At 47.3% G+C, this 12879-nt stretch overlaps 1 protein-coding gene across 2 annotated transcripts; it reads right to left on the reverse strand.

Moving 5' to 3' along the window:
• Nucleotides 1-1694: 1694 nt before the first annotated feature.
• Nucleotides 1695-12632, reverse strand: atn1 (atrophin 1). 2 transcript variants are annotated; one of them, XM_027289704.1, is made up of 10 exons: nt 12301-12632; nt 10279-10416; nt 9711-9812; nt 9233-9352; nt 6192-9052; nt 5849-6065; nt 4160-5705; nt 3102-3245; nt 2713-2893; nt 1695-2313 (listed from the first exon to the last, which is right to left on the reverse strand). In XM_027289704.1, the coding sequence occupies exons 2-10, from the start codon at nt 10303-10305 to the stop codon at nt 2280-2282; spliced, it is 5232 nt and encodes a 1743-aa protein (XP_027145505.1). In that variant the 5' UTR covers nt 10306-10416; nt 12301-12632; the 3' UTR covers nt 1695-2279. The 2 variants fall into 2 exon arrangements, with proteins under 2 accessions (XP_027145505.1, XP_027145504.1); XM_027289703.1 differs by having other exon boundaries at nt 3078-3245.
• Between the last annotated feature and the right edge of the window lie 247 nt (nt 12633-12879).

Genomic DNA, 12879 nt, shown 5'->3' on the forward strand with positions numbered 1-12879 from the left:
AGCTATGAAGAGAGCACATGAGAGATAGAAAATGGGGAACATTTTAGATTTTATTAGACTTGTACGACTTTGGCATCGCCTCTTAATTAAAACCTTTACAATGTAGTTAAAAACTGGGCCTGATTAGATGAGAGTGTGACTTTAATCATCATATAATAAGTTGATCTGTGGCCTTGTTTTTTTTAATCTAACACAAATTGGTATCACATGTGGGACCAAAAGTGCTGGCAAATCGATTGTCAATCTCACTGCCGCCAAACTGAGGTCTGTTACTGATGACAGTACAATTAATTACACACGATTTCATAAACCACGGGCGGATGTACTTAGAAATCCTGAACATTTACTTGACACTGTGCTTTATTCATTCCTATCTGATAGTAAAAGTAGGTCAAAACGAAGAAGAAGAAAAAGAACAATTTGCAAAAATTTGTCCCAGATTTGAAAACAACAGCTGCTATTAATATTAACCTTTATTTTACATCCAAAATTGCCACAAAAAAAAAAGAGATGCTGCTGTACAAATATGAGGTCTATATGAAACGCAGCGTTCAAACGTCTCTCATCTTTCATCCACACCTTTGACGACATCAGGAGAAAGGACTGATGAAGTGCTAAGAATATACCCCAGATGTGATGTCACCAGAGGGGAAAATCAGATTTGTCCTGCTAGAAGATACTTTACATTATGTTGACACACTTATTCAAGGTGACTTTTAATGACACACAACCTACATACCAACTCACAGACATGTCCTATACAGTCTATATTTCACACACTGAAGCATGCCTCTCATCCAATCTCTCTGGCTCCTCCAGATAAGGCTATCAATCAACGCCACACATCAGTGTGAGGAGCTTTTAATGCATAAAAAAGGGAAAGGGATGCAGACTTTAGTCAACAGACAGATTTAAATAGACAGAGTGCATCTTCAGAGCAAAAAACGACACTAGTGTGAAGTTTGTTTAACCAGATCTAATGTATGTGTCCCCAAATCTGCGAGCAAGCAGTGATTCTGTCTTGCATGCGAAGGCCGCATTCACTGATCCATGTCCGTTTGAAGGAGATTCCTCCAGCCGGACACGGTGAGAACACACACACACACACAGCCCTGAGCCCTTCAGCAGTGTCCGTAAATCACAGTCTCACAGCTCCTCCTTTTCTTTCTCCCTTTTCATTTCTCTCTTTATATTTTTTTTTCTTTCCTTTTCATTTTTACAGTGCAGTAAGGAATGCTCGCTCTACAGGGTGGCTGGTGTTCACTGGAGCGACTCAACTCCCATGTCTCACACTCATCCCATGTGTCTCCTATTAGCTACACTCACCAAGAGAGGAGGAGGAGGTGAAGGAGGAGGAGGAGGAGGAGGGACGGACCGACGAAGAGAAAGAGGGGGAGTCTGAGAGAGAGAGTGAGCGAGAGGGGGGAGGGGGAGGAGAGAGTGAGGAATTTGATATGCTTTGTGCATGAGTGACTTGTATAAAACAAAGAAAGGGCAAAATAGTCTGAATGTATGTACACGAGAGGGGGCGGAAAAATAGCGTACGCATGAATACGCAAGAGACTAGCAAAAAAAGATTATAATTTATTTCCAGATTTTTTTGCCTTCATTTGCATCTTGTTTCACAAGGTAAATTGAAAATAAAAAATAAAAATAAAAACCGACTGCCATACCATGAAAATGTAAAAAAATAATACAAATAATATGTACTGTATATATAATTATATCATTATCAACAAACAGACAACATTAATCATAATAACAATACTATTGATCGTAAACATAACATAACACTAAATTGCTGGTCTCATGCATATAGAACGCCCCTCAGATACAAAAGAGGGGGGAATTACTAAAAATAGAACCAAAAGTTCCACCAGTTCAGAATAAGCGCCTAGCTACATGCAATGACATAAAAGAGACTCATGTACACATTCCTTCTGGCATCAAGTATTTTACACATACTGTACTTCACTATTGCCGTCCCCATCTAATATACTGTACAGAGCACGATACAAAACAGAACTGGAGTTTTCAGAACATTATGCAGGGAAGCGCTGGAGTCTGGACCGTCTTCAACGTGGTGCAGTTAGCAGGGACCGTGTGCAACATCCTTTGAAAAACTCTCCTCGTTGTCTTCAGTCGAATTCCCTTTAGTCCATCGGTCCAGCTTTTATTTGAAGTTCCTTCATTGTTTTCATCAGTGCTTTTGTTTTTACTCTTGCACACATTTTCTCCCACAGGTTTTTCTCCATGCTGCTCTTTGTCGTGTCCCTCCCTCACAGGGATTTGTCACTCTCTTTCTTCAGGTGACTAAAAAAAAAAGGAGAATCCATGTTAATGGATGTTTTGAGTGTAAAAAAAGTTGTATATTTATATATTTGCAGGGTTTAAATGTAGGTGGAGAAAACACCACATGTGCCATACAGCCAAGCTACCTTTTACAGCTGAGATGCATCATTACTTAGCCAGCTTTATAACTACATTTTCCTTTGGTAGGCTGGTGAAGTATTACCACTAATGGACAGTTTGTGGACAGGCCAAGACTGCCAAATGTCAGCAATAATGGACATTTTCCACAAAATTAGATTTAAATTATATTAATCAAATGAAACAACAATAAAATAATAGTTAGTTGCATCCATACAGAACATATTCAGTCTCTACTGCATTAACAGTGGCAGTTACAATGAACACACAAAGTGTCTTTACCTGTAATACTCGTCCTGGGTGAGGGAGTGGTGGTGATGGTGATGGATCCACTGTTGTTCCAGGGCCAGTCTCTGGATCTGCAGCTCTGCGCTCTGGGCCTGCTGCATGGCCTGGAGCTGATGGGCTGCTGACATTGGACCAGTGAGGGAGGACGGCTGGGGCAGGTCACGGAAAGGAGCACCTGTAAACGAAACAGAGACAGAAAAAAAGAAAGAAGAGGAGGAACAGGTGGAGATACAAGAGGAAAACGGAGGAGGGAAGGAGGGGAGAGTGCATCGAGGTCAATCATCACGATCATATTCAAAAAGTGTTTTCATAAACTTTCAGCACTGTGGAGTTTTTAGAGAAAAAAACTGAACAAGTACATGGACGAGGAGCCTTCTCCTCACCGAACAGCTGTTGGCGGAGCACCTCGCTGTCAGTGAGGGGGTGAGCCAGGATGGGGGTGCCTAGTGTGGCTCCTGGGTAAGGGAGACGTGCCAAAGGAGACCCCGACGCCAACGGGTCCATCAGGGGGTGAACCCCGCCCGTCGCTGGATGCCAGTGATGTAATAGGAAATACAGGATATATTCAATAAGAGTCAAATCATTAAATTAAAAAACGGTTATGATGCAAGTGGCATAAAAAGGCATTAATACTCTTAGATTTCTAATAAATAAAGCAAAACTAAAGTGACCCAAATAGGTACACAGACAAAAGGAAAAGACACACTGTACTGTGTGTATAAACACATGATCACTGTGCCTACTGTAAATGTTAACTGCAGATATTGATGTGCACATTTAAACTTTAAACATTATTTCTTTCAAAGAGACAAAGGGATTCTTCAGCGAGCAAACAAGTGAACTTGAACAAATGGCTCAGATGTGTGTGACTCAAAATTATAACTCAATGTCATTTGACACCGTAGATGTTGAACCACACTAATACAAACATGATTTGTATTTGAGTTAAAGGATAAGGCTGCCATTGTTCTTTGTTGTTTTTTCCCCTGTCCACAACTCCCATGAAAAGATCATCAGTGTTAGTTTATCTCTCAATACTTTCCTACTTCCCCGCCCCAACTGTGGCAAACTAAAAAAACGAAACCCATTTGTTCCCACTGAAGATATAATAAATAAATATAAAAATCTACAGTTTTAAGGGTTCAGTAATACTCCTAAAACAGCTGGGTGTCGTAGTTTTTAGCAGATCTTTCTCAAAGAGGAGTAAAAGTGTGGATTAAGACACATTTGGTGTGTCAATCTTACTGTACGAACACTGTAACATGGTGCATGTAGGACCGTCTCAAAATAAACTACAGTACCCATGATCACCGTAAAAAAAAGTAACATGCCATAGATTTGTGTTGGATTTGTAGAATATTGGCAGCCTTATCCTTCAATGTTTTCATACACAATACACGAGGCAGTTGATAATGACAGCATTGTTAGTAACAGTGGGTACCTGTGTCTTGCTGGTGCAGGTGAAGATGCGAGTGGATGTGTGAATGCTGGTGGTGATGAGGTGTCACGTTTAACATCTGAAGACGCCCCAGATTCTCTCCTCCACCTCCTCCACTTGTTCCTCCTCCACTTCCCCCTCCTCCTGCGCTTCCACCACTTCCTCCCCTTTCTCTCTCCCTTTCTCTTTCTCGCTCTCTGTCCCCAAAGGACGGCAAAGTTGCTCTGTCTCTCTCCCTCTCCCGCTCTCTTTCTCCACTCCTATCTCGCTCATAAGAGGCAGGGGAGCGAGTGGGAGTGGGGTAGGTCTCAGGGGGAGCGGCTGGAGCAGGGGCTGGAGGCAGATGAGAGGACAGGGAGCTGGGAAAAGAGGAATGGGGGACTGGGTGATGAAGTGAGGCGGCATTGGAGGTTGGTGGAGCAGGTGGAGGAGGAGCAGGCGGAGGTGCAGCAGGGGCTGCTGGGGCTGGGGGTGCAGCCGGTGGTGCAGATGATGGGTGAGAAGGGAGAGAGGGTGGAAGGAGTGATGCAGGGGGTGGATTGGACAGAGACTGAGGGGCAGGAGGGTTGGGAGGTCGAGTTACCGGTGCCAGAGTTGGATTCTGGAGGTGTGGGGGGCCAGCAGGAGCTGGGGGAGGAGGAGTGCCATAGAGTGACACCTCATTAGCTCCCGCTGCACCTCCTCCAAGGAGCAGGGAATGTGCATGCGCTTGGGCATTGGCATGAGCATGAGCATGAGCATGAGCATGAGCATGGGCATGGGCATGGGCATGGTGAGAATGAGAATGAGCAAGAGCGAGAGCCGCATGATCAGGTATGGACCCTGGCGGGTAAACCCGCTCATCGCTCTTAAATTCAAATCCTGGCTTTATTCGATCTCGATGTGCTGCCATTGCATGTGGAAAGCCAACTCCTCCTAATCCTGCACCCCCAATCCCTCCAGGTATTGGGCCTCCTGCCACCCCAGCGTGGCCTCCAACACCTGGACCCCCTTCAAGGCTGCCACCATACAAAAAACCCAAGATGGCTGCAGCTGTAGCTGCATCAGTAGGCAGGTGGTGTGGGTGACCTAAAGCATGATTCTGAAACTGAGGGAGGAAGAATGAGGGGTGGACATGCGGGTGGCCATGGTGAACTTGTGCGTGGTGTGCCTGGGCGCGACTTGCAGCCCCCAGGGGAGACATAGCATGAGGGCGAGCATACTCGCTCAGGGTTCTCAGCGCTGGGGTGTCAGGTCCCAGATATGGACCTCCTAAACCTATACCCAAGGCTCCCTGAGGGCCAACCACTGTTGTTGTCCCACCCATGGACGGCAGGAGGAGGGAGTGCGGGATAGTGTGAGCGAGGGTGGGGTGGAGATGGTGTGCTGGAGCAAGGTGAGCATGCGGGTGTGAGGGATGATGCTGGGGGTGAGGAGAAGCGTGGGAGACAGAGTTGACCGAGGAAGACGAGGAAGAAGACGAAGGGTCGAGGATGATAGAAGACGAGGAGGGGAAGAAGAGAGAGGAGCCCTGGCGACCTCCTCCAGCGGCGTTGACATCTTTCTGCTGCTGCAGGGAAAACAGTAAAAAGACAGTAAATCACATCTGCCCTGTTCTGCTTTACTCCCCACCCATTAAAGTGATCAATTTAATCTACATCAAATCCATTAAACCTGACACGCTACATAATTATCACGCTCAAATGTGCACACCTGTAGATGTCGATCCAGTTCCCTCTCGCGCTCACGCTCCCTCTCTCGTTCCCTTTCTTTTTCTCTTAGGTCTCTGGCTCGCTGCTCGACCTCCCTGCGTGCCCTTTCGATCACCTCATTCCTCTTCTTCCACAGTTTGGAGCCGTCCAACGGGACAAATAGAACGTCGCTGCGAGCGCAGGAATTCCCACTGCCACGGTCAAGGACCTTGTGAAACCTAGACACAAAGTGACACAGCAGTCATTACTACAACCATCAGGAATCAGAATCATCATTATAACAGTTACCATTACTGTTAATTACATCTGATTACATTAAGACGGACTGAACAGAGTGACTTTACCGTGCTGATTGGCTGGCGTGGATGGGAATGTCTACAGGTTTGGGTTCAGGAGAAGGGCTTCTCAACACGGGTGGCGGGCTTTCATTCTCTTCCCTTTCTTCTATTGGTTCCTCTTTGATAACCGGTGTTGGAGGTGCGCCTGAATCCGAATGTCCTTCTCCACCAGGGAGTGAAGAACTAGAGGCAGGGGTCGTAATGTTGTTGTTGTTGTTGGCTGAGTTACTAAGAGGTGGAGGTCCTTTGGAGACATTTTGAGGCGAGAGTGATTGTGAGTTGGTATTGCTGCTATTGGGAGCGCTACTGTTGCTATTGCTGTTGGCCATGTTGCTGCCGCTGTTCCCGTTAGAGTGGTATGTCCCACTGAATGAAGGGTGGCTGTTCAAAGTGCCATGAAAAGGGGGCGGGCGACACCCAGGTGAACAACTAGATGACACACCTGGCCCAGAAAGTGGCATGTTGGGCCCAGAGGAGGAGCCGGGGGGAAAAGATGAGAAGCCTCCCATCTGATTTGTGGACGGGCTGGGTAACGGTGATAGAGGTGTTGGAGGAGTCTGGTTGGAGGACTGGTAGTGTGGGGGACGTACACTGGGTGCCATACCTGATGGGGGTGGCTGGGTATGGGAGGTTTGAGGTGGGACTAGAGGAGGCTGGGGTGGTGGAGGTGGATAAGGAGCATTCGGAGGGTGTCCATGATGGCTGGAAGAAGAGGAAGGAGAGAGCGCAGGGGGTTGATTTGGGCCTCCACGGTTTTGGAAGAGAGCAGACTCTCGCAGGTTTGAGTCTCTCTCTCTGTCTCTGGGCCCAGACTGGTAGTGGGGGTGAGGTGGGTGGGGGTGATGGGTTCCTCCAGGCCCTGAATACTCTCGTCCCAGGTTTGGAGTCACCCCAGGGGGGCTGAGATACTCTCGATTTGTGCCAGTGGACGGAGGCGCCCCAGCAGGAAAGTCTTTTCCTCCGGTGGATGGGTATTCTCTGTGAAAGTGGTCTGCTCCGGAGGAGGGAGTTTGTGCCTGGTCCATGGGAGGAGGGAAGTCTCGGTTGGATGAGTTTGGGGGATGAGGGTGGGTGTGTGGGGGCAGGGAGGAATGGGAAGAGTGACTGGGATTGTTTTGGGGTGATGCAGGTGGGTCTCGGTTCAGCATAGGGGTGACAGGTAGCCCACTGGTTGAACATGGGGGGTTTCCCTGGGGGATAGAGTTGTTATTTGGGTTACTGTTAGTGCCTACAACCTCTCTTGTCTGGCCTCCAAACTCCCCCCATCTGCCTCCATCTTTGTCTCTGGGATGCCCCCCTCCAGTTCCATTGGGGCCAAAGTCCCTACTCTGGTTTTGGTTTGGCAGAGGAAACTCCCTCCCTGCATCTCGCTCTCGGTCCCTTTCTCGCTCTCTGTCTCTGTCTCTGAAGGCTGGACCAAAGTCTCTTCTTTCAGGACCCAAGTTAGGTCCGTCTCTTCCAGAACTTTGGAAGTCCCGGTTCTGACCGACTGAAAGACCCCCAAACTCCCTGCTTTGGATGCTGTTTGACCCAGCCATCCCACCACAAGTACTATTACTATTACCCCCACTACTATTGTTGCTGCTGTTGCCAATGGGAGCAGAGAACTCCCTGTTGATCTCCCTCCCCCCACACTCCCCCCTCACTACCCTCTCCCTCTCTCCTGCAGCCCCCCTCTCTCTGTCCCCTCCCCCTCCAGCGTACCTGGGAAGGTACTCCCTGTGGGGGTGAGGGTGAGGATGGGGAAGGTAAGAGGGGTGGGAGGAGGAGTGGCGAGAGGACGGAGGGTTGTAAACAGAAGGAAGTTGCTGCTGCTGCACAGGGGGCTGGTGCTGCGGTTGGTGCGGGTGGTGGTTTCCAGGGTAACGGGTGTAGCCCCAGCTCCCCTGGCAACCAGTTGCTGTGCCACCCTGCCAACTGGTGGAGCTGTAGTGGTGAGGGTGGGTGGAGGGTTGGGTCTGAGACTGGGACTGGGACTGTGGCTGTGGGCCGGTCTGCGGCAAGAGCGAAGGAGGAGTGGACTGAGCCTTGTCCAGGAGTTTGTCTGCCTTTTCTATTTTGTCTCTCTCTGTCTTAACCTCAGCAGGCAGGTTTTGTCCACCGAGCTCTAAGGGCTTCAGCGCAGGTGGAGGAGGAAGAGGAGGGGGCAAAGAGTGGGGAAGGTTGGGGCTGTTATGGGAAAAATCTCCTCCTGATATAGTTGTCTTGGTCACACACTGCGTGCTGGCTTTGGAATTCATTCTGTTGCCGCTGAGTGCTCCGTCAACACCCGGCGGTCCACCATACTCAACTTTACACATTAATTTGGAGTCCAGGGAGAAATATGACTTCCTCCCGCTATTGCTGTCATTTGACGAATCCCCTGCTCCACGGAGAGAGGGAGTCATACCCGAGGAAGAGCATGGAGTGGACGGGGGTTTAAGGGACGGACAGTCTTCAATTCGTGCATCCACATCCCGCTTTTCCCCATCTCCACACGACTCCTCCCCTCTCCCGTCTCGTAGCGGCCTCCTATCCTCTCCTGCCACCTTCCCCACTCCTCCCTCCTTGCCTTTCTCCCGTTCCCTCTCTCCTTGCTTTGGTGAGTCGGGGCCATCAGAATCAGAGTCCAGGCTACCCAATGGGGAAGCGGAGAGACTTGGGGATGAGGAACGATTGTCCTGGTCTATATCCCGCCCACTGCTCAGACTACTGCTGCTATTGGCCAGGCTCCCTACAACTGAACTCCTGCTGCCCTGGGATTGGCCATCTTCATTGTCACTCTCACGGGATTGGCTGGCAATCGAGGTTGGAGGTGGGACAGTGGAAGGAGCCGAGCTGTCAGTCGAGAGTGTTGATGTTGGAGGGTTTGGGGTAGAGGCCGAATCCTGTCGGACAAAGAAAAGATAATTTGTTGATGAGGTAAAAATGAGCATTTTATAAATGTGTGGTATTATAATGTGGTATTATCCTCTTATTGGCATAGACAGTGCCTTTTGGATGATTTAGCTGAATCAAAGCTTTATAATTATACTTTATATAACAGGTTGATGAAATCTAACACAAACCTGAACTTTCTGCCTCTTTGGAGGAGACACAAGTTCCTCCCCCTCACTCTCTGATGAATCATGGCCTTGTGATCTGCGACTGAAGCGATTTCCAGCCAATTCCTCACCAGCACCTCTTTGCTAAAACAACACAAGACTTTTAATTTTCATAGTGATGCCTCTGAATCCCTCACAGGCCTATGACTGTTTTTAGAACAAAGCCACACGCACAAAACGTAAATGTCAAACACGAAACATCAAAGATTTCAAAGTGCTAAGCTGTAAAACACACTATCGAACAACACTGACACTGCAAGGGTATGTCTGTGGCAATCATACTGATGACTCATACACAGACAGCACACACACATACTCACACACAAAATTCAGTTCACAGAGACAGTTCTTTATTCTTCATGACTCTTGGACTTGCATGCACACACTTATGGCCAAAAGAGCGATGGGGAAAGGAAAAAAGACAAAAGAGGTAGGCTCTAACCGTCTGTCTGTCGTTGCGTTCAGGACGAGTGGGACTGGGGTGCGGGCGTCTACCCCTTCTCTCCTCGCTTGCCCCCCGCCGTCGCCCACTGCGCATGGGCATCTGCAAGAGTCGGGCAAGAGAGGAAAATATGGAGGAGAAACGGGAAAAACATTAAATGTTAAAACAAGATAGAAGTGCATGAATAAAGAGCTGTGTCGATTGCAGTGAAAAAAGAGTTAATACAAGTCAAAGAATGTCAAGTTCGTTGAATTCGAGGTGGAACGTAACAAAGGCAACAACAGTGAGGAACAAGAGTAAAAAGTGGAGGGAGGTGAAAAGAAGAACAGGGCATAATCGAGAGAAGGCAGGGGGACACAAAAAACAGGGAAGCTGAGGAAAGAGTGAAATATAAAGGTGGAATTTCACAACCAAATAAATAATTAACATCTTAATCATCTTGTTATTTTGTAATACTATCACACATTGAACTAATTATAATCTAGCCAAATCCACATACAGTACAAAGAATGAGGCAGGTACACAATCCCTGACATTGTTGTGAAAAATAGGCCTTGTGGGTTCATACCGATTCTTTGTGTGTCCGTGTTTTCATTATTTCTTCTTTAAAACGTCCATTTTACAACACAAGCCATTGCAGGGACTGAACTGGTTCCTGTTGCATACTGACTGGGCTGAGTGTTAACACCATGAGAGCTAGCAAAACCTGTAAAGAAGCATAAACAAAGAAGGCATTATTCGGTCTTTATCTCCATTGAAATCCTATAGAGAATCCAACGCTTCGCTAAAAGGACATGAGTTCATGTGAGGATGCAGCAATAACTGCAGCAGTTGCAGGAATTTGTGACATTATGAGAACATCTTGAGTTTAAAACTGCAAAAGCACTGTTACAATATTTAAATTCCCAGCATGCTTCGCACTGTATTGGCACAACTGCACTCCAAACAGTTTACTCTCTGCCTTCACTCTTCACCACAGCAGTGAAAAAAACCCCACAAGCACAACAGGTTAACCCACTCACACACTGGTTTTGGGTATAGGATAATTGGGTGATATGACAATGAAACAACAGATAATAGGGGCAGAGCAGAAAAGGTGATAATTGGTAGACTGCATTTTGGATGGCAGTCTGCAGGAGACACCGGCAAACATCTTGGAAATATGGGACCACACCCCCCCCTCCTTCCTTCTACCTTTTCACCACAACAACCGAAAGCCACAGCCACTTGTGGTTAACCCACATGACCTGGTTATGGCCTAACGCTTATTTATCCAGCCAGTCAACCATGAGGGAAATCTACAGTGTCAAGATCCGCTATCAATTTGGGTGTGCCTCACAACATAGGTGGACTTCTTTGCAAGGCCTTGTCTTATCCGTCCATTCATGTAGCACTATAATGAAAAAAAATGTCTCATGTATTTTGAATGAGGATATAAATAGTGCACACCACCACTGGGTGAAAAAAAAAAAGGATATATTTTGGCTGAACAGTTAGCAGAGCTAATGCACGCTCTGCTATGCAGCCAATAAATATAGTAGCTGCACACCGATGTGTGTGTGTGTGTGTGTGTGTGTGTGTGTGTCAGAGCAAACAAGCTCCTGTAAATCCTGTAGCTGCTCCACTACACATGGCTATGCATGAATTATTAGTGCATGCTGCAGTGACTGATTCAACCAGTCTTACGAGTAAAAATTCAACTGCCACTCGTCACTGTTCATACTTTATATGTACATAAAGGCAGCTTGATTTACATACACAGGAATGGAAAACGTTCAAAGCTCAGTGTATACATCATGCATCTCAGTTACAGGTGGCTGCTACTGGCCTGTCTGTGGTCCACTGGCAGGTCCTCGGCTATGGTCAGTAAACAACTAGGACACATCACTACCACACACGCATAGGAAGCACATGCATTATCAACAAATTGACTCACTGCATGTGATGCAAAGCAGCAGCATGCAGTTGCTCTGCTTACATCACCCCAGCGAGGGAGCGAGCGAGCGAGGCAAGCACTGCAACGACTCTTTTCTTCTTTCTTCCCTGCGAATGTTATTGATACACATGCAGAGAGAGAGAGGAGACCGGCCAAAAAAGCTGCTGTAACAAGCCCCTGTCTCAGACTAACCCAGTCGGGGTGGAACAAGAAGAGGAGTCGTGCACAGCAGCAGCAGCAGCAGCAACACATACATGTTCACAATCAGAATGGATGCCTTATGCAGTGTTTTTTTTTTTTTTTTTTTTAAAAACCCTGACAATTTTAAAAAAAAAAAAAAAAAAAAAAAAAAAGAGAAAGATGATATGGAATGGCGAATCATAGCATTTCACACCGGCTCTCCCTTCTCCCCCCTTTCCACGCAGGAATGTGGGTGCGCGTCGTGCACACACACACACTCTCTATTAACATTAATTCACCGGGACATAATTTAACCATAACGCATAAGGAGTATAATGATAATTAACGCACAAAGGAGAGAGAGAGAGAGAGAGAGAAAAAAAAACGGGGAGGGAGAGCACAAACGTGGCCAGCTCCAACAAGGAATAAGCTCCAAACACAAGAGTATAAGCATCCATTTTTTTTTCTCCTTACCTATAATATCCAGCGATGCGTGCTCTCACTCTCACTCTCTCCCCTCTTTTCCTTTCTCTCCCTCTGTTTTGTCGTTTCTATGTTGCACGCTGACACGCACACCTCAGAGCCCAGGCGTCTGTCAACAGAAGCTTGTGCTGGCTCATATTGCAATCGGGCTCCGGTAATAACAATAATGCAGGAGAAGGAGAAGGAGAAGGAGAAATCTCTTTTCTATTCGTTGCAGGAAGAAAAAACAGGGGTGCCAACTGAAGACTACAAATTGATGCGTACCCTCGCCTCTTCCCCACCCCCTTTCCCCCCCTTTTTTTTTGCCCCCCCCTCCTCTCTCTCTCTCTCTCTCTCTCCCACCCTACCTACTCCCCCTCTTCCTCCTCCTATAAGACGACTTGCACTTTTTTTTTTTTTTTTTTAATACCCCTCTCCGGTCTTACAGTCACAATTTTTTTTTTTAAGCGGAGAGGGGGTGAGCCAGGAGAGTAGGGGATGCACGTCGGGTGAGAGAAAGGGAGAGAGAGGAGAGGGCGTGATTTGCATGAGGAGAGAAGAAGAGGAGGAGGAGGAGGAGGAGGGAGAAGG

The sequence above is a fragment of the Larimichthys crocea genome, chromosome XVI (assembly GCF_000972845.2).
Source record: "Larimichthys crocea isolate SSNF chromosome XVI, L_crocea_2.0, whole genome shotgun sequence".
In the NCBI taxonomy this organism is placed as follows: Eukaryota; Metazoa; Chordata; class Actinopteri; family Sciaenidae; genus Larimichthys; species Larimichthys crocea.

What these genes read in the sequence shown, in the direction of transcription:
- atn1 (XM_027289703.1), bottom strand. Translation starts at nt 10,305, where the DNA reads ATGAAAACACGGACACACAAAGAATCG. An exon ending in CACGGACACACAAAGAATCG is followed by an intron (nt 9,813 to 10,278) that starts GTATGAACCCAC and finishes CGACTCTTGCAG; the next exon opens with ATGCCCATGCGCAGTGGGCG. An exon ending in AACTGGATCGACATCTACAG is followed by an intron (nt 5,706 to 5,848) that starts GTGTGCACATTT and finishes TTTTCCCTGCAG; the next exon opens with CAGCAGAAAGATGTCAACGC.